This window comes from Ammospiza caudacuta, chromosome 1 (assembly GCF_027887145.1).
Source record: "Ammospiza caudacuta isolate bAmmCau1 chromosome 1, bAmmCau1.pri, whole genome shotgun sequence".
NCBI lineage: Eukaryota > Metazoa > Chordata > Aves > Passeriformes > Passerellidae > Ammospiza > Ammospiza caudacuta.
Genome location: NC_080593.1, coordinates 24,086,797 through 24,108,672, shown reverse-complemented (window position 1 = coordinate 24,108,672; position 21,876 = coordinate 24,086,797). Strand labels below are relative to the sequence as shown.

The window sequence follows — 21,876 nt, the reverse complement described above, 5'->3', positions numbered from 1 at the left end:
AGTTAGTAGTATATGCTTGTTAGTCTAATGGAACACCATAAAGAAACAAAGCAAGCATGAGGTGATTCTTCTCTAAAGTGTTCTTCCAGCTTTTAGGGATCTCAGGGATTTTCTAAATGCAAGGCAGAGCCTCAAACAACAGAAAATCAAACCTTGATTTAGGATAATATAACTGAATTATGAAAAAATATATATAATTTTATCACTCTGAATCAGAAAAGGAATCATGGGAAGTGATCATTGAACACTAAGATTTATTCATCATACCAGATCTTAGCTCTCATTTGTTTGCAATAAATACAGTTCTATGTAAAATGCTTTGCAGTGAAATTCACTAAAATAAACAAAGATGACCATTATTAATTCTATAAAATTCCTTTAGCATAGGTGGTTGCAAGTATTTGTGATAGCTACATAGCAAAGAAACCAACTTGCATCACACAGTGCCACATTTAGGCAAATCATAGAAACTCATAAGCAGATCATCTAAGCACAGCTGCTATTGCACCTCCTGCTAAACAGCTTTTCAACACATTTCCTACCAGCTTCTTCTCATAGCCAGTTCCACTGTCATCAGTAACATCACAATCAATCATACAGTAACATCACAATGAGTTTGATGTTGTCAGATGTGGGATTATTTAAAAAAAACTAAAGGAAGGAACTGGACAGGAGAAGCAGCTGATTTTTTGTAGAGAAGCGAGCCATGTTCTCACCAGCGTGATGCTCACCAACAATAGCAAAGGAAATATATGGAAAAAAGTACATGAAATTTTCTAGGATGTTTAACAATGACTAGCTAGAAAGAAAACAGCAAACAAGGAAATGTTGAAATGAAGTTTCCTTCCTGACTGAATGCTTTAATCTAATGTTCTCAAAACATTAACTAAAAATTAAGATGATAAAGGAAATCTTTATAGGAAGCTTCTCATTTTTTAGAGCAGAGTCTCAAAAACTACTTACTCCTTCCCATATACAGATCATAGAATATAAGTTAAAAAATTATAATTTTCATTCTTGGTAAAGTAGCAGAAATTAATGTCACTTGAGTATGCAATTTCCATCCTGCTTTAATACCTAACAATAAAAATAAATATTTGAAATATTTAACAATATTTAGGAGTATGACTGCATGTTTTTGTTGGGATTTTGACAGAGGATGGAAATTTCATAAACTTTTTGTCAAATTCTGCTGAACTGATATTGCATTCAAAAGTGATCTACATAATTTCATACATTTATTACTTTAAGGCTCTCCAGCACACAGACAGCAGTTTATAGTCAATTTTAAAACTGCTTTTGTACTTGGAAAATGAATGTGAAATATCTAAGGTTGCCTAATGCCCCCTTAGATAACTACATCCATGTTAGAGGCATTATTTATAGTCATTGCACAATTAATTACATATATATTTCCTTCTATTGTGAAATAAATGAAATGGAAAGCTTAACCAACTTGAAATGCTTTGACTCAAGATAAGGAAGCTCTTCATGCAGATTGTGATCATACCTGTGTTTCTAGCAAATGCAGAACTAAGTTAAAAAATTAAAAAGAAATAGTTTACCTCGGGGGATGCAAATCCTAAATACTCCCAATCCCATGTTCCACCAGCAAAGCTACAAAATAGAAAGATACACCATCAAATTTAGAAATAGAACAAATATGATAACTCTTCAGAGCTTCAAAACCTATTGAAATCTGAAAACTAGGGCAATTGTAGCTCTCTAAACTTAACAAGTCTTCCCCCTTAATTCTTAATTCGAAATTTATTTTGAAAGCCCTACAGAGTTACGTTGTTGACTATTCCAAAACTGCCTGATATGTTTAGAAAATACTTAAGAGATTTTTTTGTAGCGTACCAGGCATTTAGTGACAGTCTTGATGGAAAAAAGTAAAATGGAAGCCATGACATCTAATCATTAATATATCACAAATGGGGAAGCAATTTAGGTTGCAACACACATAGCAGTGATCCTCAAAAAGAAAAATATGTTTTTCCCCAAAGGCTGTAATTCCACAAGGATGAGAGGCCCAAGAAAGCATCACTATCACAATGATTTACAACCACCACACTCAGCATCCACTCCTAGTCAGAGAACAGCAGTGGATTGCCCCTCTTTGTCAGCTGCCAAAGGAACATTTGCTGCCTTGTGCAGCGTTCTGGGAGGATTACCTGCGCCTGGGTGCCTCTGGGGAGTCTGCAGGAGCGACGCCGCGGGCCACCGAGGCCAGGAACTCCTGGCGCTTCTGCTGCACCAGGCACGCGGCGCGGATGATTTTATGGCGCGGTGTCCGAAGGTAAGGCCGGTTCACTTTCTGGGCAAGGTCTTCAGTGACCATTTCTAGGTCTGTCTGCAAGAGTTCATGATACAGAAAAAACAGTTTTACAGGGAAATGCAAAACAGGAAGAACTCTTCTCCATGAACACTGAGGGGAATGATATCCATTTTCCTGAAAACACCTGATGAAACCCCTAAATACCCCAAAATACCTGCCCCCTAGCCTATTCTTTTACATTCTGTCCCCCAGCTTGGAGCAGGATTTCCCTGCACTCTGAAATACTGACTATCTTCAAGGGACCCAAGGGACAGGAAAGGAGGCAGCAGTCCCAGGTACTCCCCCAGTTTTGCCTCCTCCCAGATGTCAAGCACATCAGAAGAGAAAGAAAGAAAAGAGAAGCTAGAGAAGGAGATGAAGACTGAAGCTAAAATGTTACCCTCAGAAAGCAGATTAACAGGAAATTTTCTTACTTTCTCCTTCCATTTGTCCTTATCCTTTTCCTTTGCAAAGCGATATAAAAAAAAATGCTACTTTTTCTAACTTGGTTACAAATATAAAACAGGCATGTCAGTTTTATACTACAAAAATGGTAAAAAGACACTGATAACTAATATAAAAAAATAAAGTGCCATTAGGAAAGTAAAATATACCTATGTATTACCTGCATAAGTTCAAATATTTCTTTCTTTGTGCTTTTAGGCTCCAAAAAGAATCCATATGGATAAGAACACTTAAGAATGCGGCGAGTTTTTAGAAGCTCTTGCACTGCATCTTCAATGAATGTGGTATCAGGACAGCCTCCCTCAGCTGCAATATGAAACAAGCATTGGGAAAGTATTTTCCTGCTGATGTCAGCATTACTTTTGTGCATATCAGTTAAATATTTTGCAAGTAAAGAGCAGCAAGTTCTCAATAACTGCGCAGTGTTCTTAGGAAAAGAAATAAACACAGAACATTAGCTTCTACCATACTAATGCTACTTCCTCCTTGAGGCTTTGGAATAGGTAAGATTTACTGTACATTTAACTTTCATCCAATGTTTACAAATTAGTACTGGAGGGATGACATCACACAGCAAACTTGATGTGAGCACTGTCCAAAAAAGAACAGTTTAGCCATAACTGTGTTGATGTGATTTCAAATCAAAGGCACAGATCACAGCAAATACTTACTTCCACTTAGAGCTCTACTCAACTGCTCCATCTTTTCTTTGGCTGTTTTTAGAAGGCGCTGTTCTAACTAGAAAAATAAAATAAATAAACGAAAATAAGATAATTATTTTGGGATTATTAACCAGAAACAAACATCAGTAAAAATGGCTTGACCCACACCTGGTAGCTAAGTTCATGGTTCTTAAATCTTGTATAATAGTGCATAAATCTATCAAGCTCTTGAAATCTTCTATGCTTCTTTTCAGCCTGGAAAATAATGGAGAGACAAAAGAAACCAAAATAAGTCTTATCATTTAATACAACTATCACCATTAAATATAATTAAATAGTGAACTGTTTCTATTGAGACTATATGTAAAGTATTGTGCACAGTGTGTAGTGCCATGTAAGTAAAGACACAAAATTAATTTTTGAAATTCACAATGCTGCAAATACTGCAGCCAAAGAATTGATACACTGACAGTCCCTGCTATTTAAAGCAACTTTCCAAAAGCCAAAATTAAGGCATGTCTTCTGTAGTGCACAGCAGCTAATTGCAGGACCAGCATGCTCATTTCACAAAAGGAAACCATGTCACAGAGAAGTAAAATGGAACATTGGTGGATGCATAAGATTTCTGCTTTTGACTTTGTTAACAACCACAAGTGTAGTGTAGCACAATAAGTAGTGCTTTCTTTCTGTCTCTTTGATATGTTTAAGGTTGTATTTTTCCATTTAGAAGTCTGGTTTGGAAAAATTTTGATTACACTTATCCTGAATGGAGAATTGCAACCTTAGTGCTATTTTTCAAATACACACATTCATTTGTTACCTCTACTGTCATCTCCTTGGACTGCTCCTCCACATGCTGGATGACCTCATAGCGAGTGCATCTGTAGTAGCCCCCAGTGGAAGAGCTGTGCTTCTTCCATTCTTCTAAGCATATCCAGCAAAAGTCATATTTGCACTTCAGAACAAAACAGGAAAAAGGAAAGGAAAAAATATAAGTTGAAATGCCTTAGATTTGTAGTTAGGCATCATCATTCCTCTATGGGCAACTTAATTAACAGCATTCTGAGCATAAAAACATTTTGGAGAGCGTCCTTCCTATTTTACTTAGTCAGGAGATCTGTTTATCAAACCATATCAAACCATGTCAGTCATCATTTTTGTTCCTTGGATCATTAGACTCTGTTGGATCTACATGTTAAGTTTTAAGCAGAGGAAATAAACCAAATGCTAAATACAGCTGATCAGGCCTGGTTGTTTTTGTTTTTTTTTTTTTTTTTTGTTTTGTTTTGTTTTTTTTTTTTTTTTTGTTATTGTTAGAAAACCAGTCCCATTTCTTTAAATAACACAGAAACTATTAATGAGAAAGAATGAAACTTTTTTTCCTTAATATTGCTTAAAAAGCCATGATTATTGATGTTTTGTCATGTGGTGCTTCTGACACAAAATATTAATAACAACTACTAAAGCAAAAGAGAAGAAGTCTGAACATAAACTTTGATGAGTGATTACTTCCAGGTGAGCCTTTTCTGCACTGACTGAGTAAAGTGCTTTCAAAATAGGTAAAACCTTACAAAGAAGTGTAAAGTGACTTATTCATGCTTCTCTGCATCACAGAAGATCCAACTGTGTTAAATATTCTCAATTCAGCAGCAAGTGTTCAGCTAGGTAATTTAAAAATAACTGGAAGCTATTTATGGACAGATAAGCAAAAGACTTCACAATTTGGTGAACCATGTTTATCTGTCTTATAGATGAGGAGAGAAAATTTACATTAATTAATATTAAGCCTTAAGAATTATTAGTGGCATTTGATAAATTAAATTGCATTTCTTATCTCTTTGGTAAGTTTAACCTTTCCAGGAATACCTACTTCATACCAGATGAGTTTGTCTGTAGTTATTTCATACAATCACTTACATATATTACAGGAAGGAATGAAATCCAATTCTTGCACTGTACTTTTACTAATTTTGTCTCAAAAATCAGTAGTGCTGATTTGCTTCTAAAAAGCAATGAAGACTAGAATATTTCTTCTTGTTGTTGTGTGTGGTATTCACATAATTCTCTGAACAGAGAGAGAGACATAATTCTCTCTCCCAGGATTTTCCTGGGAAGCTGTGAGATGCTGTGAGAAAGCTCAGAGAAGAAGATAAACAATTCTTATCTTTGCTTGCTGCATCTGTTGTTTGGCACATGTGGAATGGAGATTGTTTACCAGAAGGGATTTCTTAATTGCACACTGGTGATGGTGGTTTTGATTGATTGACCAATTATGTCAAAGCTGTGTTGTGACTGTCTGAAAGGGTCACAGGTTTTTAGTTTATTATTAGCATAGTATAATGTTAGTATGTAGTGCAATATAATATAGTACAGCTTAATAAAGCATTTGTTCAGCCTTCTGAAATCAGGGAGTCAATGCACGTTACTCGCCCATCAGGGGTCTGCTACAATAATTGTGCTGTTCCTTCTTGTTTTCAAACATTTTTAAAGCTGTTGGCTTGTAAAAAATGGTGAGAAATGCTGAGAATGAAGTGCCAGCACACCTTTGTATAAAGTGTTAAGTATGACTGCATCATTTGCCTACCATTCAAACTCATCCATATTCCCTATAAAAAAAAAGAATCATTGCAAAATATTTAAAAGATCATATGAAACAAGATGTTTCACGAGCAACTGAACTAATAAAGCTCAACTTCCTATTAAGTTAAGTATATATGCTCCTACTGCAACAATCTCAGCTCACCCAAATTATCTTCCATCTGACCACTCTATTATATTTATCTTTTAATCTCTCATATCTCCAAAACCTCCTCAAAACCCAAGATTCACAGAGCTCCCAGACCTTCCTCCCAGTATCTCAGTCTCATGACACATTCAAAACCACATCAGCTGTTTCTGCATACCTCCCAAACCCAAAATCATTTTCAAGAAGGGTAAGAAGGACAACCCTGAAAACTACTGCATGTCAGGCTCACTTCAGTGCACGGTAAAGCCATGGAAAAGATGACTCTGGGAGGTACTGAAAGCACCCAGAGGACAATGCAGTCATTGGTCACAGCCAGCACAGCTTCCTGAGGGGAAATCCTGCTTGAGGAACCTGATCTCCTTCTGTGACAGGGTGACCCACTCAGCTGAGCAAGGGGAGCCAGGTGATGGAACCTTTTGGAGTTCAGCAGAACTTTTGATAAACTCTCACAGCCTCCTTCTGAACAAAACATCCAGCACAGAGCTGGATAACTGTGTTACATGATGGCTCTCCTGGACTCAGGACTCAAAAGAATACTGAGTTTGCATAAATTGGGAGGAGCTGTCCACTCCCTCGAAGGCAGGGAAAGGTTCTTCCCCCACAGGGTGCTTGGCCCTGGAACAGCTCCCCAGGGAAGTGTCACTGCACCAGGCCTGACAGTTCAAGAAGAGTTTGGACAACGCTCTCAGGCACACGGTGTGACTCTTGGGGGATCCTACACAGGGCCAGAAGTTGGACTTGTTAGTCCTGGTGGATCCCTTCCAACTCAGCATATGATTAGCTATGATTAACTATCTATGGTTAACTCCTGAGCTCTGTTTTATGTGTCTTTAAGATCACTGAGCCTTGTATCATCACCACCTGGGCTTAACAAATCCCATCTGCTGCCTGGCCAGGGTCTGAGCCAAGCAGAACAGGTCATTGCTGAGCAGGCAACAGCTGGGTAGATATTTCATCCTCTCTCCTGGTGCCAGTACAAATGAAGTCTGCATCATCCAGCTACCGAGTTTCATGAAACTTGCAGCAATTTATTATCTATGAACCTCCTCCTGTTCTTTGAAATCAAAGTGCCCATAAGCTTAAAAAGTGAATATAGACAGTGGAGTGAGAAAGCAGGACTGTGTAAGCCCTCATTAGAAGCTGCATCCATAAAACAACAAGAAAATGCCTGCTTAAGTACAGAAACCAGGGTTTCATGAGTAAGGAGTATTCTCCTCTACACCAAGGTGCATGCTAGATGCTAAGAGGCAGCCATAGCCCATCATGAAGTGAGCTTGACCTCACTGCAAAAAAAGGCAGAAGCTCCATCATCAGGGATTGTAACTTCAGCAGAGGAAGCAACAAGTGAGGCAACCACTATTCCTTGTGTCCAAGCCTTGTAATGATCTTGAGGACACCCTTCCTCACCAGGCTGAGGGGAGGCAGCTGCTGTCTGTGCAGAGATTTCTCCATGACAAAAGAATCTGACTGTTTTAAGGACACTTCAAGCTGCCTATAACCATCAAAAAGGAAAAGAGACCTCTGGTTGTCAGCTAGTGCCTTAGAATGGCAAATTATCCACATTCATCAGTGTTTATTGGCCAAATCCTTCTCCAGCCTGAAGCCACAACAAACATACCTTATAAAGTTTTTAGAAGTACAGAATTTATGAGCTCTTTTTAAAATAATTTAAGACAAAAAAACCCAAACCCCCCAAACCAGCAAACTTGGCATAAATCAAAGTGTAGGAGAATGTTCTCTGCTGCCAATGGTACCAAGAAAGGCCCAATCTTCAATTTGTATCAGAGAGAGAGAATATGTGACAATATAAAGAAAATGGGATCTGCATAGCAATGGAGAGATACCTGCACATTTTCAGAAAAATAAAGAGAATTACTTTCTAAATCTGTTAGCCTTTTTTTGTAGGCCAACTGTGTAATGTGTTCACTACTTTCTTATTTTTAATGATGCTCCTCAAAGAGGTAATAGCTGCAGTTGTAGAAGATATTTCTGACATAAAGAAATGTCTAAATATGCTGCTTTTAACTAACTTGAGTGAAAAAGCATATTCAAATGATACTGAACTCATGGCAAAAATATTTTTTCTATTTTGGTAGCACAGTGCAAACTTGTGACTTATTCTCTGGCTGCTGCCATCAATACATTTTCTTTGGAATCACTCTTTGCTGTCTTTTCATTCCTACTGATTAATTCCTGTTTACAGTTTTTCACCTAAACTTCTCTGCTTTGTTGCTATGGTAGAGAAATAATGCAAAAGAAAAATATAGTAAGGCAAAACCTTCATTCATTCAGACCTAAGCCTTTCTTAAAATTTTATATCTGCCAATTAAAACTGTTCTTTCTCTTCTACATTATTAATGACAATATAACCATCAATTATTTGTTTCACACTGTACTGGTAATTATTCTTAGGTGTTTATGAAATTTCAGTCATTATAATGTACACCTGTCAGCCAAATAGATTTCAGTACACATTAAAACATTTTCTAAATACATGTAACCTGCCATTTGCTCATTATCTAATTCTTGCAACAGGTTCCACTATCTATCAGGCATGACCCTTCAGAGGTTTTGGACCTAAAATATATACAGGACATACAAAGCTGAATCTGATTCCTCAAGAAATCCCACGATGGCTCCTTGTTACCTTTGCACACTGCATGTGGTTGCAGCCCTCGTTCTTCTGGATGGGGGACTTGCAGTTGGCGCAAGGTTTGGAGTTGGTCAGCAGCCACAGGCAGTTGGCAGCGTCCTCATAGGCCTCACTCACCCCCACAACTTTTTCAGGGTGACAGGAGAATATGGAGCATGCAAAAACAGAGAGGTTGAAATTGTACTTGTGTAATCTTCTGTGAGAATCAGATTAGGAATGATGTGTATTTCCCTGTTTCTTGACAAAATATTGAAGTTTCTCACTATACATATTTCTTACATATATTTTATTATTACACTTTCTAGTTTATACATATGTAATATGAATACACTTATTATTTCAATGTACTTCCATACATCTATTATAACACAAATTGATATACAGTACATGTGACAATTACAACATATAAAGGGGCAAATACATATATGAAAGAAACAGGTATAGTTTCAAAAAGCAGGGTGTATTTTGCCTCTTTATAAAATTTTCTATGCTTTCCAAAATATTTATAACATACTGTGGAAAGGCTCTGAGCTGTGGCAATCAAGTAAATATGTATTCAAATTGCTGTCATCTTTGCTTTCTTTGTTAATGTTGACTAAGAAAATATCTGTCCTGTGTAAACCCAACCTTTATTAGTTTTTTTCAGTAAATGTTACCTGTCAGTAAGCCATTTCCTACAACTCCCTTGCAGTTCCCCCTCAACCTTACTATTATTATCACCTATTGGCTTGAATTAGTTTTAAAGGAATAAAAATCTTCATGGAACACTACTCAATCATGAGAGCAGCCTGGGCTAAAAATCAAAATTGGACAGGGCAAATGAAGTTATATTCAGGAATAAATTGACCAGTTAATGAAAAAAAAGCTTTAAAAGGAAGGGAAGGAGTTTTGCAAACCCTGACTGAACCACACGTGTTTGTGGGCAGAAATGGACCACAAAGAACAGTCTACCGTAGTGCTGCAGTTAAAGTGTAAGCAGCCCTCATTCAGGAGTATAATTTTCTTCCCCTTTTACCCTATTTTTCAACCAATGCTAAAGCCAGTTTTTACTTTATGCAACTAAAAAAAATCTGTCTAAAACCAAAGGATCGAAATGGCATCAAAACACCCATGCCCTCCCTGTTGGCCCTGCATGGCTCTTACGTTCTTCTGGCTTCATTTCAGATATTTTCTGTAGCCAGTCCTTCCAGGTCTGGCAGTCACAGGGCTCGTGTGCTTCACCAAGACATTCCCTGAAAAAGAAGGTGCACACACAATTACTTATAACTCAGAGATTTAGAATTAAAGTCAAAATTGGTTCAAATTAAAAGGAAAAAATCAACCTCCCCCCCCCAAAAAATCGAAAAGAAACATGCCCAGAATTTAATTAAGTCAGGAAACCAAAAGCCAGATAAATAACATTGGTTTAAAATACACTTAGACTACTTGCTCACAAGCATAGATGACTATTATTGATAAAGAATTTAAATGGGACAGGAAAGGAAAGAAGCTTCTTAAAATTACAAACCGCAAACTGGAATAAATCAGCTGGCTTGCAGCTTGTTTTTATACCTGGGTATTATTTTAGTGCCACAAAAGTGCTCGTATAGTTTCTGTGATAAAGGTAAATCAGACTACAGAGTTTATCCAAAAGTAGGTAATTTGCTATAACAGAAATGTATTTTATGTAGAATTACTTTAATCTGTTCAGTTGCAATAATCAACCTTTAACTGGATTCAAGCTTTTAATCTAGAACAAGATCGAAGCCCTTCAACACCAGCACTAAGTATTCATGGATTTTTACTCCTTCCACAAGAGCCTCTTAAATGGGGGCTTGAACTTATTTACATGGACACAGCGGAGTAATGAGTCCCTTGAGCTTGTCCTGAAGTTCCTACTAGGATTAAGGATGGCAATCACTACTACACAGTGGCAGCAGACATATGGCTTCCAGATGGTGCTGCAGTGTGGATGTGTCAATATGCACTCTGGACTTGTAATAGCTCCTTTTTTTCTACAGGAATGGCAGCAAATAGCCTCAGACATCTGCCATATCAAAGCAAATAATTTCAGATGGGCACCAGCTGCATCAGAGCACACACAAGTTTGCTGCAGATCCAGTGGTGAACTGCTCTCTTGCAGTGCAGGTTCAGAAGCTACATCAATACTCTTCTGATTGCCCTTGTCCACATTTTAAGCAGGAAGAAAGAAAAGGTTATGGGAACAGTTTTGAACATTTTTTACCCTTAGCTAGTCTGCAAACAAAAAAGCTTAAATTCAGCACAGATGTATCTCTGGTTTGGACTTAAGATCTTAGCTGGGAAAGATTGTACTAGAATGAACAACTGGTGTGTAATAAGGTGATTTCAGCCTTGGTTCAAAGTAAACACCTTTCACATCCGTGGGACTGTAGGACACTTAAATCATTGACTTCAACAGTGCCAAGACCCTCTCACAGTATAGTATTTGTTGCCAGAAAGGACTGAAATAGCAAAGATTTAACATTGACAAGCTCAGTTTTAAGTTAAAAGCTGATTGATTAGTCAATCTTTTATGGGGGGTGGGAGGAGGGTCATGTGTCTTTGATACCTTCAAATTTGTAGGATTTTTAATGTGTGGATGTGTGGATTTTTAATGAAGTTCAGTCATATCTGTATCTAAACCTTTATATCTGTATCTATCTATATATGACAGTTACAACAGTTGTTCAAAAATAACTTCTCATGGAAGAAGCTCTTTCCTCAGCCCACCCCAAAACAAGCATTTGTGTGCTGGGATGTCATTTCACTAGAGTAAGAGCATTGAGCCTACTGTTCATGAAAGTTTCCATGAAAGTTGTATTTTGGATGGACTTCCTGCCAGCAGTGGATGAAAGGAACTCACAGGAGCAGCTGTGCCACTGACCAGCAGGAGCCTCCCCAGCTCAATGCTCAGCAGGAGGATTTATATGAAGGCACAGTACATACTTATTAAAATTGTAGCACATTTCAACACAACAAGTTAAATTCATGGAAGGGCTACAAGAAGAACGTAATTCTGGATTTTTTTTCCCTCTTATGATTATGTACTTTGAACCAAAACAGCAAAACACTGTTGCAACTTAAAACTGGTGTCTCAAGTGCACCTGAGGAGTTGCTGCTTCTGCAGAATGAGAGTGCCCCCTGCCCTTATCTAGGGTGAAAGGAGTGAGGACTGATGGTACAAAATTAAGGGTGCACTGCCTGCTAAGACTATTCTCCACAACTGTCTGCTTGCTAAAATTCCTGGTGCTTCTGAAACTGCATGAAGGGGGTTCTAACATGTTGAATGGATCTGATAATAAAATGATGTAGGATTTGTACACAGTTTTAATGTATGCTACATTTAAATAATTCAGAATACTTTTTCTGAAAGGGAATAGAATTTTGTACTTGCCACAATTGATTACATTTTGTTGAAGATACTGTTAGTGGTGCATAATGAAAACTGAGTTAATTCTAGGGTATTCTGCTTTGAAGAGGAACATTCCTACTCCTACATTAAAAGGAGAAGGAAAGGAATTGCTCAATAGACTCAGAGAATTTTCTTGCTTTCATGAGCAGGAAGGCTACAGCTATGAAAAAAAGTAAGTGATTAACTAGGGGTAGGTTTTCTAATACATAAATTCAGAAGAATCTCATACTAAATGCAGCATCAATTGCTATTACAATGTCTAAGCTGTAGATTACTGGAGTAAAACTTGCAGAACTGACAGAAATATGGGACTGTGAGATGTGCTGATTGAAATTTAAAGAGACAAAGCAAGCTCCCTTTGAACACACAGTAATGAGGAAAACTCTTGAACTGAGAATACATTTTTTCTCCAGAGGAACACACTCGTGCATAGAGTTTTTGTACTGTAAGACTAGGGGGGTGTCCTTAGCAAATGGTTCTGATTTGAGGTACTGCAGGATGCTTTCGTTGCTAGCAGAACTTTCTCACCATTGCTGAAACTTTCCATTCAGTTTTGTGGGGATGAAAAAAAAGGCTTTGGAAAGGCCTTTTTGGACATTTTGTTGCTAACTTGAACTATTTTTCAAGACCTTAACTATATTTGCTTGTGCAGTATTTCAAAGCATTAATGTAAAAAGAATGTACAGAAATATTATCAGGAAAGATAAAAACTCCATTTCTCCTAAAAATTAGTCATTCAGAGGACATTTTCACTCTCAGAGAACATTCCAGGGAGCCAGTACATTCAGTCCACGTAAAGGAAGCAGAAGCTGCCATTGTCTGAAGGTTCATGTCAATATGACACTGAAGTGGTGTCAGGTTCCTTCAGGTTAATGGAAAAATTGATTCTCTACCACCAGAACTAGGCTGAGAGGATGGTACATGCTTGTGGAACAGCATTAAGTTTTATTCTATGTTCATTGGTAGAAAACATATTCTGGTTTGTTTCCATGCAATTTGCTTCTGAGTTCTCCGTCCATTGTAAATAATCTCTTCCCAGGAAGTCATGTTTTTTGACTTTTGTGGTTGTTTCATTAGGCCTGTTTTCTTTTTTTTTCCCTTCTTCTTTCATTCATATGGGAAAAGAACTAAAATCAGAAGCATCTTTCATTAAGAATTATGATACTTGGAACTAAGTAGAGGATTTAGGATGTCCTTGTATAATGGTTTCAATTGAAAACTGAAAAGAATTGCTGAACTTGTCTGAATGTCTGTACTTTGGTTGATCCTTTTTCATTTTCCTAAAACATAAATATGTCCCACTACAATAGTCATAAATTGTCAGTCTGATAATGTCAAAGAAAAATATGCCATTTTTTTTTTTACTTTTGTTGATGCTCTTATGTCCTTTTCTACGAAGTGCTGAGGATCAGCAATCTGAGGGATGTTTTAAAAAATATCTGGGTTTTTGTTCCTTCTTGAGCTTGTATTCATCTTAAAACCCAGGAGAAGATAACAGACAGAAAAAGTGCTGAACCTTAAGTGAAACAGAGGTTGGAGTGATGCTGCAAACAGAATAGCTATGTGTGAAGGACATGGTCCTTCATGGTCCCATTTCAACTCCAGCTTCTTTGATGTGATTCTAGCAAAATTCAGGAAGAGCTAAACATGGCTGGTTTTCTACACTACAATAGAGAATGTACCATGTTTTGATTTTACAACTATCCAGACACAAAAATCCCTGTTCCAGTATCCCACATTTCCTCTGCTCCCTCAGAACAGAACATCAGAACACTCCATGCTGTTGTTTTGCACCTAACAGAGACAATAATGACTACTGGGTTATAAATCTTTGCAGTGCCCCAAAATACTACAATATTTGTGTAGTGCATGGATAGAGGATAGAACAGTCATTTACCATTCCATACTAATTTCTGTTGCACTCTTGGTGCCATGTGGGACTTTAAAATTAATCCCTGGAATAGCAGTGACTGTGAGTTTATGGAGAGGCAGGTAAGTTTCCAGTACTAACCAGCAGAAAAGATGTCCTTTCCCACAGTCTACTGCAGGGGCTTTTAGCATAGGGAAGCTGAGAGTATCTGATCCTGTTGAATTTGACCCTTGTCTTGTCAGCCTTACTGCTCTTTCACAGCCAGGTATAGGACACCATTTAATGGCAGGATTATTTTCAACAAAGGCCTGTGGGGACAAAAAAGAAAAAAAGAAACTATTTTACTACATAAGATCAGATTTCATCCTTGATATAAAATAATCTGTATTCATAGTCCTCCTTTGAAGGAATAAAGCAAAAAAAATATAAGGACAGTCTATCTACAAGGATAGACTTTAAAATATAGTTATAGAAAGAGCGTAATTGAATTTCCACTTCTTTTTTAGGAACAACAGTACTTCAGACTTACACTAAGAATGAAATTACTTACATTCCAAACAAATGTTCAATCTCTGCAAGTTAATTCCTTTGTTATGTGGCTTACAGTAAACTACTATATACACACTGGCAATATACTCATTAGCAGAACTGATTCTTTTAGTTGGAAAAAATTAAAATCTTATTGATTAAATAAAAATCCCATGATAAACCAGAAATCAGAACTAGACTAACTCTGTCATTTATTTCCCATCTTTTTTGGTTAATGTAACAGGCCTTTTGTAAAAACTGTATCTAACAAATGAGGAGAAAAAAGGAACTTACACTACTTTGCTTCAAACCTATTCTAATCAACAGTCACTTAAAATAAAATATGCAAAAGATGAGTCAGATCTGGTAATTTAATTTGCATCTCACTGTGCAATAGAGACTTGTTGCAGAGAAAGTACTGCACTGTAAATGAAAAAATATTTCTCTACCTCTGCCCTGCCACCACTGATAAAGAAGTACATTTCTCAAGCCTAGTTCATCTCTACACTAGTATAAAAGAAGAAAGCTGAATTAAAAGATTGCTTTTAAAAACAAATTGCAATGATGACAACAAATACATTAAAAAACCCAGGAAAACCAAATCAAGCTTTTCCCACTCCTCTACCCATATACAGCAATCATATCAAGTGTTGTACTAGGAAGTTGTTTAAAAGGAAACAGGTGCTACTTCTGGATGCAGTAAAAACAATCTGAAAACTTTTAAAATTTCAGATTGCAAACACAAACAACTCTGATTGATTAAAACCTTCATATCACTTGTTACAAAAATGAGTTTGATCAAATTATTTCATTAATACTGCATTAGGCAACAGACAATGGAAATATGGCATTTCTTTTTAAGGAATACATGAAATGTTCTTTCTTTTTTTCTCTGTGGTACAGCAAACATTGATATTATGCTATAAATGAGCCAATACATATTTGCACATATTTGTTTATGAATTTCTACTTGGAAAGTTACAAATATATTGCAGCATTTCATACAGAAGCTTTAAGCTGCTTTTAAAAGACGGAATAGAGTTCAAGAGTACAAGAACAGTTTGATAATTTACCTTAATGTCAAATTGAAGGTATCGCTTGTCCATCTCCTTGGAAACCACACTTTCTATGATGTCTACAGGCACAAGCTGGAAACAATCATATGCTGGGCAAAAAATGTTGTGAGCTTCACCCTCCTGAATTTTCAGATTCAAAAATCTGCCAGAATTTTGCCAGTCAGTATTTGTGAATAAAAAGTAAAAGTTAAAAAGCTGTTGAGTACTTTACACTATGTTCACAGGTATTCACAATGATTACTTTTCAAATAGAGAAATAGAAGTATCCTTTTCTGCTTAAAGCAGCTACAAATTTGATGAACAGCCTGATTTAAAAAAATAACACTGTGATGGTTCAAATGTGAGCATCATCAGCAATATTTAGCCCTACGTTTATGGTTTCCATCCTTGCCATTTATCACACAGCTCTGTACTGTTTAATTAAATTGAGCATTATTTCTACCTTAAATCAGAAACAGAATATGTAAGTGTAATTAATCTAGGAAATAATTAATTTAATATGCAATTATTTTCTACAACTGTCTAATAAAACTAGGCCTGGTTATGGACACGAATGTCTGAACACAGAACAAGCTCAAAAATCTGCTGAATGCTGGACTTCAACAGTTGTTGTTTAGTTTCAAAGCTGTAACAGGCTTATTAATCTGACTACAAGGATGATACCATGCTAACTTTAATCATTTAAAGCACGGGCAGTTATTCCAAGGTAGTCACCTGAGATCCTTTAATAGTTAAGGAGAGATACCTGTCAATTCATCCCATCTTGGATTTGTATCTTAGAGTTGGGTAGCTCAGTCCTGGCTATGCTCCAAGTGACTTAGGAATGTCTGGCTCAGAAAGCTGAATTCCACCCTCAGTGCCACCACAAACACTTGCCATTGAACTGTGGCCCTGAGCCTGTGGCTCTGAGCTGGCCCCTGTGTTCTGCACAAAGGACACCCAGTCCAGCAGCCAAATTAGAAGCACCACGTCAAAGCAGTGATCTCTGGTAACTCCTACATTCTGCCCAGGGATTTGCAAGGCAAGAAAAGCACAACTAACAATTTTCTTGCCACTGGAAAGAACTGCCTTTGGAAAGCTCATATGGAAAAGAAAGTTCTCTTCCTTAGCACCAGGCTAAGGTTCATAGGAATGATCGGCAGTAGGATTAGCTGTGCAGAAATGGTGCTGTAACAAGACACTGCAGGGGTAGAGATCAAGTAGTACAATCTCCTGAATGAGGACACAGATGAATACAAAGCACTGCATGCAGATATAATTATTGCTGGGAAATATGATTAATATTTATACTACCATAATTATCCATGTCTGAGTTTTTCACTAGCATGACTACTCTGACCTATGCAGTAACAAGAGCATTAGATTAATAGAACTTCTAAGCGAAATCTACCCCTCAGTTATCACTGTTCAACATAAAGAAATAATTTAAATTGCTTTTCTGATTGGAAATGGATTCACAATGCCTAAGTTTAGTGTGCTAAACTCAGAGATGGAATTAAGCATGTGCTTAATTTAGAAACTGTAAACCCCAGTGCTGCCAACACCACACACACACAGAACGAATCAAGAGTAGGCTTATCTATTTACACACAAGCTTAAAACATTTGATTAAGAATTTTGCTTAGTCAGAACCTAAACAAACATTGCATAAGCCTAAACCAGTTGGTAACAGTTGTTAGAGTGACAAATAAATGTTCCATAGGTTCAAACCTGCAACTCTTTGAAACCCAAACAGTACTTCAGCATTAGCTGTTTATGGTCTCTGTCCCTTCCTCTTCAACACAGAAGTATGAAAGTTTCTCACAGGATAGAGAAGCACAGATACTCACGCCTCCCAGCAAGCTCTGCAGAAGTCATGGCCACAAGGCATATCCACTGGGTCTTCAAACACAGAAATATTACACATGCAAATGTCACACTGTAGATGACAAAAATGCTTCTGATTAAGACATACCCTAAAGCTTTTTGTATTGTTAGCAGAATGAGTTATGTTGGAAAATCTCAACAAAAATTTAAAGCAGTGCTCAGTAGGGGAAAACAAATCAAGGTGTATCCAGAAAAAAAAAAAAAAGTTATTTTAGCTATAGGAATGGGAAAGATTTGGTATCTGTTTCTGTAACTCCCTATGCAGAGAGCATATTCTGGGCTGCTTTTTGCGGTGTCCTTGAGCTCAGGAAGTGCTTCACCCTGCAGAGTGTTGGAATAGCAGAGATCTAGGTGCAAATGGAGCTGTGTTTTTCATCAGCTTCACACACAGCTACAAATGAGTTTGGAGATGATAGAGGCTACAGGAAATGTTTAATATCTCACACAGTCAGGTCTAAATCAAGGTGGAGCAGTTTGAGTGTGCAGCAGCAACAAATACCTTAAATAATAACCTACATATATATAATTTTTTAAAAAGACTTTGAGGTTTTTGATCAAAATGAAGAATAAGTTACACTACAAATACTCCAACATAAGATATAATTGCCGAATTTTACAGAAGTAGGTACTAAAGAAAAAAATAACACTGAATACTGAGACTGTTACTCTGAAAGAGTTAAAGAGTAGGGATGAAAATACTCACTGCTTATAGTTATGTGTGGACATAAATACTAATGTTCTTCAAGAAATGCAAAAGAAACGTTTCTTTTCATTGAAACAAAGACACCATGAAAATGTATTTCAACTTTCAATGCATTAGGTATCATATACACACAGGACATTTTCAGAAAGTTAGCCTGTGGTATGCCACTTTAAAAGCACTTATATTACAGCCAAAACAAAATCAAACAAAAAAAAGGCCTTAAAGTGTAAAACTCAGTGAAGATACGTATTGTTTCTTCATTCATTTAACTTTATTGTCTTGCAAAAATTAAATATTTTAAAAGTTGACAATGCATTAAAAAATAATCTATTAAATTTATATGAGCTGTAAATTTTGTTTAAAATGTATCTTTAAAATAAGGAATTTAATGGAGCCCTGAGTTCAAAACATCAAACAAAAACATTTACTAGAACTGTTTATAAAGTAGGATGCAAATGCAAAACATAGAAGGAGCTTTATACCTTGTGGCTTTATTTTATCTATTCCTTTTAGTTTTCATTTTCCTGGCAAAATGAGATTTGATAGTTCAGAAAAGATTCTTAAACAAACAGGATCATTAAACGTGTAACTCTGGACTTGGATGAGACACACTAGATCTATAATGGCAATCATTATCCACACCTGCATTCCTGGCCTATGAACCATCCATGGAAAACAAAGCACACAATGTAAAACCGAGCATATATAATCTCCTGTTCAACATTTTAATTAGGAACTATTCACAGACAGTTTTAACTGCTAATGGAAATTAATGTACAATAACAATATACCTTCTATAGAGCTTCTTTTACAGCATTTTACAATAAAACAAGTAAAATATTTCTATGCAGGAATGTGAGATCTTAATTTTTATATGAGATTTAGGGATGATCCATCTGAAAGACTGCATGTAATATTCTAAAAAAAATTATTAGATCATGGAGCAATAGTTTTATAATGCTGCAGCTGTGGATTATTAAAAAGAGAACTCTGTCTTCCCAAAGAGCCACACTGATTTTAATGAAAGGCGCTTTCATATTTCAAATTTGCAATAGCTTTGTAAACTGCTTGAAGCAGCCCACACATAGTAAAAGTAATTATAAGCTTACAGTACACTACTGGGCTGACATTTCAAAATGCAGACAAAGACAATTTTGTTTTCTAAAGAAAAAATTTTCAAAAGGCAGGGTTCACAGAACTGCGTACATTCAGGGAAATGGCTACAATGAAAGTGAACATCTTGATAGGGATGAAATGAGAAGTTCAAGAGAGCCAAATGCACTGATGTGACTGTAGCTGTCTAAAATGAGAGTTTGTGAATGACAGCAAGGTAAAAACAGAATGGTTTGTATTTGCCAGATGCTCAACTGTTTTATCATACAGAATGTTTAAGGTGTCAACTTCCCTGTTCACCACTTCTGGAAAGAGAACACTTTATACTTTCACAAAGGTAATTTTGGCAGCTCCCCTGTCTACACAGGTGCAGTGTGCTTAGAAATCAGCTGTTTAGCCCTGCTGGTTGAAGATGTACTAATGAATTTACCACAGCTGTGTCCATGTCTCCTGGTGAGGGGCTGATTTCATCAGGGGAGGTGACAGAGGAGCGCGTGGTGCGCGGGGTGCGCGGGGAGGGCAGCGTGTCCCACGCGTTGTACCCGCTCGGAGGCGGCGTCGGCATCTGAACCCCTGAACGCTGGCAGCAGCTCTCTGGGTTACACATCCAGGCCTCTAGCAACTTCTCCCTGTCCCAGTCTTCAGGAAATACAGAGATACAGCAAGTTATGACAATGTTTAAAATATAGTTTGTAACGGCACCCTCAAAAGAACACTAAATTAAACCAATTAAAATAAATAACTATAATGAACTGTGATTGGATGGAACTGTAGCCGTTACATTTCAGAGAACAAATTCCAAGATAATATGTAATGCAATGCATTTTTGTAAATAATTGCATGACAAGAATCTCATTTCTCTGTAATATGTCTTAACATTATTTTTGTTATTTATTTACAGCAGTTGTAGTGGCTAGAAGACTTGGTTGAAAACTAGAACTGTACTGACTATGACAGATACATGAAAATATAGCAGCCCTCACACCAATGAATTTTCATTATTTTTTCATTCTATGAAAAAAGTAATTATTTAATATGGATTCCATTTTATCTGTTGTGGTTTTGTTTGTTTATTTTTTAATGAAGCCAGAAGATACAGGAAGAAGACTAAGATTACAAGAAGATTTGTGACTTAATGAGTTTCCAGTCTTTATATATATGCATATAAATTATGTGTTTCTAAGGGGGAAAATAATCCACCTGAGTGCAAAGAAAATTTTGTATATTCTCACTACATTTTATTCTAAAATTATTAGTGAATGTTTTACTTTTATTCATAATTAACACTGCCCATTTATATACAAAAAAACCCTAGTGATACAAAATATAATATCTTAAAGTTAAATCAAATCCTTGTTCACAATTGAAATGAATTCTGTTTCTGATTCCTACAATTAATACTAAAGATATCTTCAGAACAGCAGTTTTTTCTACAAAAAATACGAGAAAGTTCTTATTTAAGTATAAATTCATCAAATTCCTTTACAGATTTGAATCTAAACTCATCAACACTACATGCAGATCAGAAAAACTTGAATTTAATAAACTATTAGAAATTTCCCAGTTTTTCCTACTGCTTTAAATAACTATTTTCAAGTTTGGGGATTTTTTTAAGTGCTGGGTCCTCTCAAAGAAACATCAATGTTATTAACCAAAAGATGTTTTATTTTTATTTAGTTTTATTCTTATAAGGAAAAGATAGTTCTCTTATCCTATATTAGTGCTGGGAAAAAAATATATGTGTTCTAAGAACCAAACTTAGTAAAGGTATTGCCTCTGTAAAAAAACCTCTTCGAGCTGCAGATAATTTATTGATCAGATCCTTACTTATCTAAGCTAAAATATATCACAGGTTAGTTTCATTTCATTTGTTTAAAGATATGGACCCACACACTTACATGTCAAAATTTCCAAATTTTATCAGCATTTTTTCATACTACCCTGAGTTTATAACCTTTCAGAGAGGGGCTGACTAATGTTAAGATACAGATAAAATTTGCCAGACATTTTCTTGACCTTGTTTGTTGCACTATATCTTTAAAACAGGCAAGGGCTAAGACATGTCACTAATCGGATCCACTTTGTTCTCTTTACCAACTTATGAATTTTAGTAAAACACAAGGTATATTTGTTGAATTGCCTATTTTTTTTCCCAAAACCCATTGCTGTATACTGAATTAAAAGAGAACCAATGTTGAAAAACACTTGCAAAAAAGCTGTAAAGTTATCTGCCTTTGTGACTGCCACAATAACAATTTTTTAATCTTGGCTTTTATTCTACATACTCCTGTCTCTCAAGTAAAAGAAAAAAAGGAAAATACACTCTTAATGTCTGTGTCAATAAATTGATACAAGGGAAGAAAGCCAAGTCTGGTGGATTAAATATTATATGCCTGTAAACTATTAAACTTAGTATATATGTATGATCTTTCCAAGAATTTAAAACATGCTTTTCACACCTTGTG

At 36.4% G+C, this 21,876-nt stretch overlaps 1 protein-coding gene across 6 annotated transcripts in view; it reads right to left on the bottom strand.

The window, feature by feature from the left end:
- Nucleotides 1-21,876, bottom strand: part of ANKIB1 (ankyrin repeat and IBR domain containing 1) — an 88,504-nt gene that overhangs the window by 6,675 nt on the left and 59,953 nt on the right. For all 6 annotated transcript variants that reach the window (XM_058805656.1, XM_058805689.1, XM_058805683.1 and 3 more), the window contains exons 6-17: nucleotides 19,842-20,050; nucleotides 17,559-17,647; nucleotides 15,727-15,871; nucleotides 14,267-14,433; nucleotides 9,987-10,075; nucleotides 8,838-8,968; nucleotides 4,265-4,399; nucleotides 3,613-3,699; nucleotides 3,454-3,520; nucleotides 2,943-3,088; nucleotides 2,175-2,353; nucleotides 1,566-1,617 (exon numbers count right to left, since the gene is read on the bottom strand). In XM_058805656.1, coding sequence (XP_058661639.1) covers nucleotides 1,566-1,617; nucleotides 2,175-2,353; nucleotides 2,943-3,088; nucleotides 3,454-3,520; nucleotides 3,613-3,699; nucleotides 4,265-4,399; nucleotides 8,838-8,968; nucleotides 9,987-10,075; nucleotides 14,267-14,433; nucleotides 15,727-15,871; nucleotides 17,559-17,647; nucleotides 19,842-20,050 — 1,496 coding nt within the window. The remainder of the gene's footprint in view (nucleotides 1-1,565; nucleotides 1,618-2,174; nucleotides 2,354-2,942; nucleotides 3,089-3,453; nucleotides 3,521-3,612; nucleotides 3,700-4,264; nucleotides 4,400-8,837; nucleotides 8,969-9,986; nucleotides 10,076-14,266; nucleotides 14,434-15,726; nucleotides 15,872-17,558; nucleotides 17,648-19,841; nucleotides 20,051-21,876) is intronic.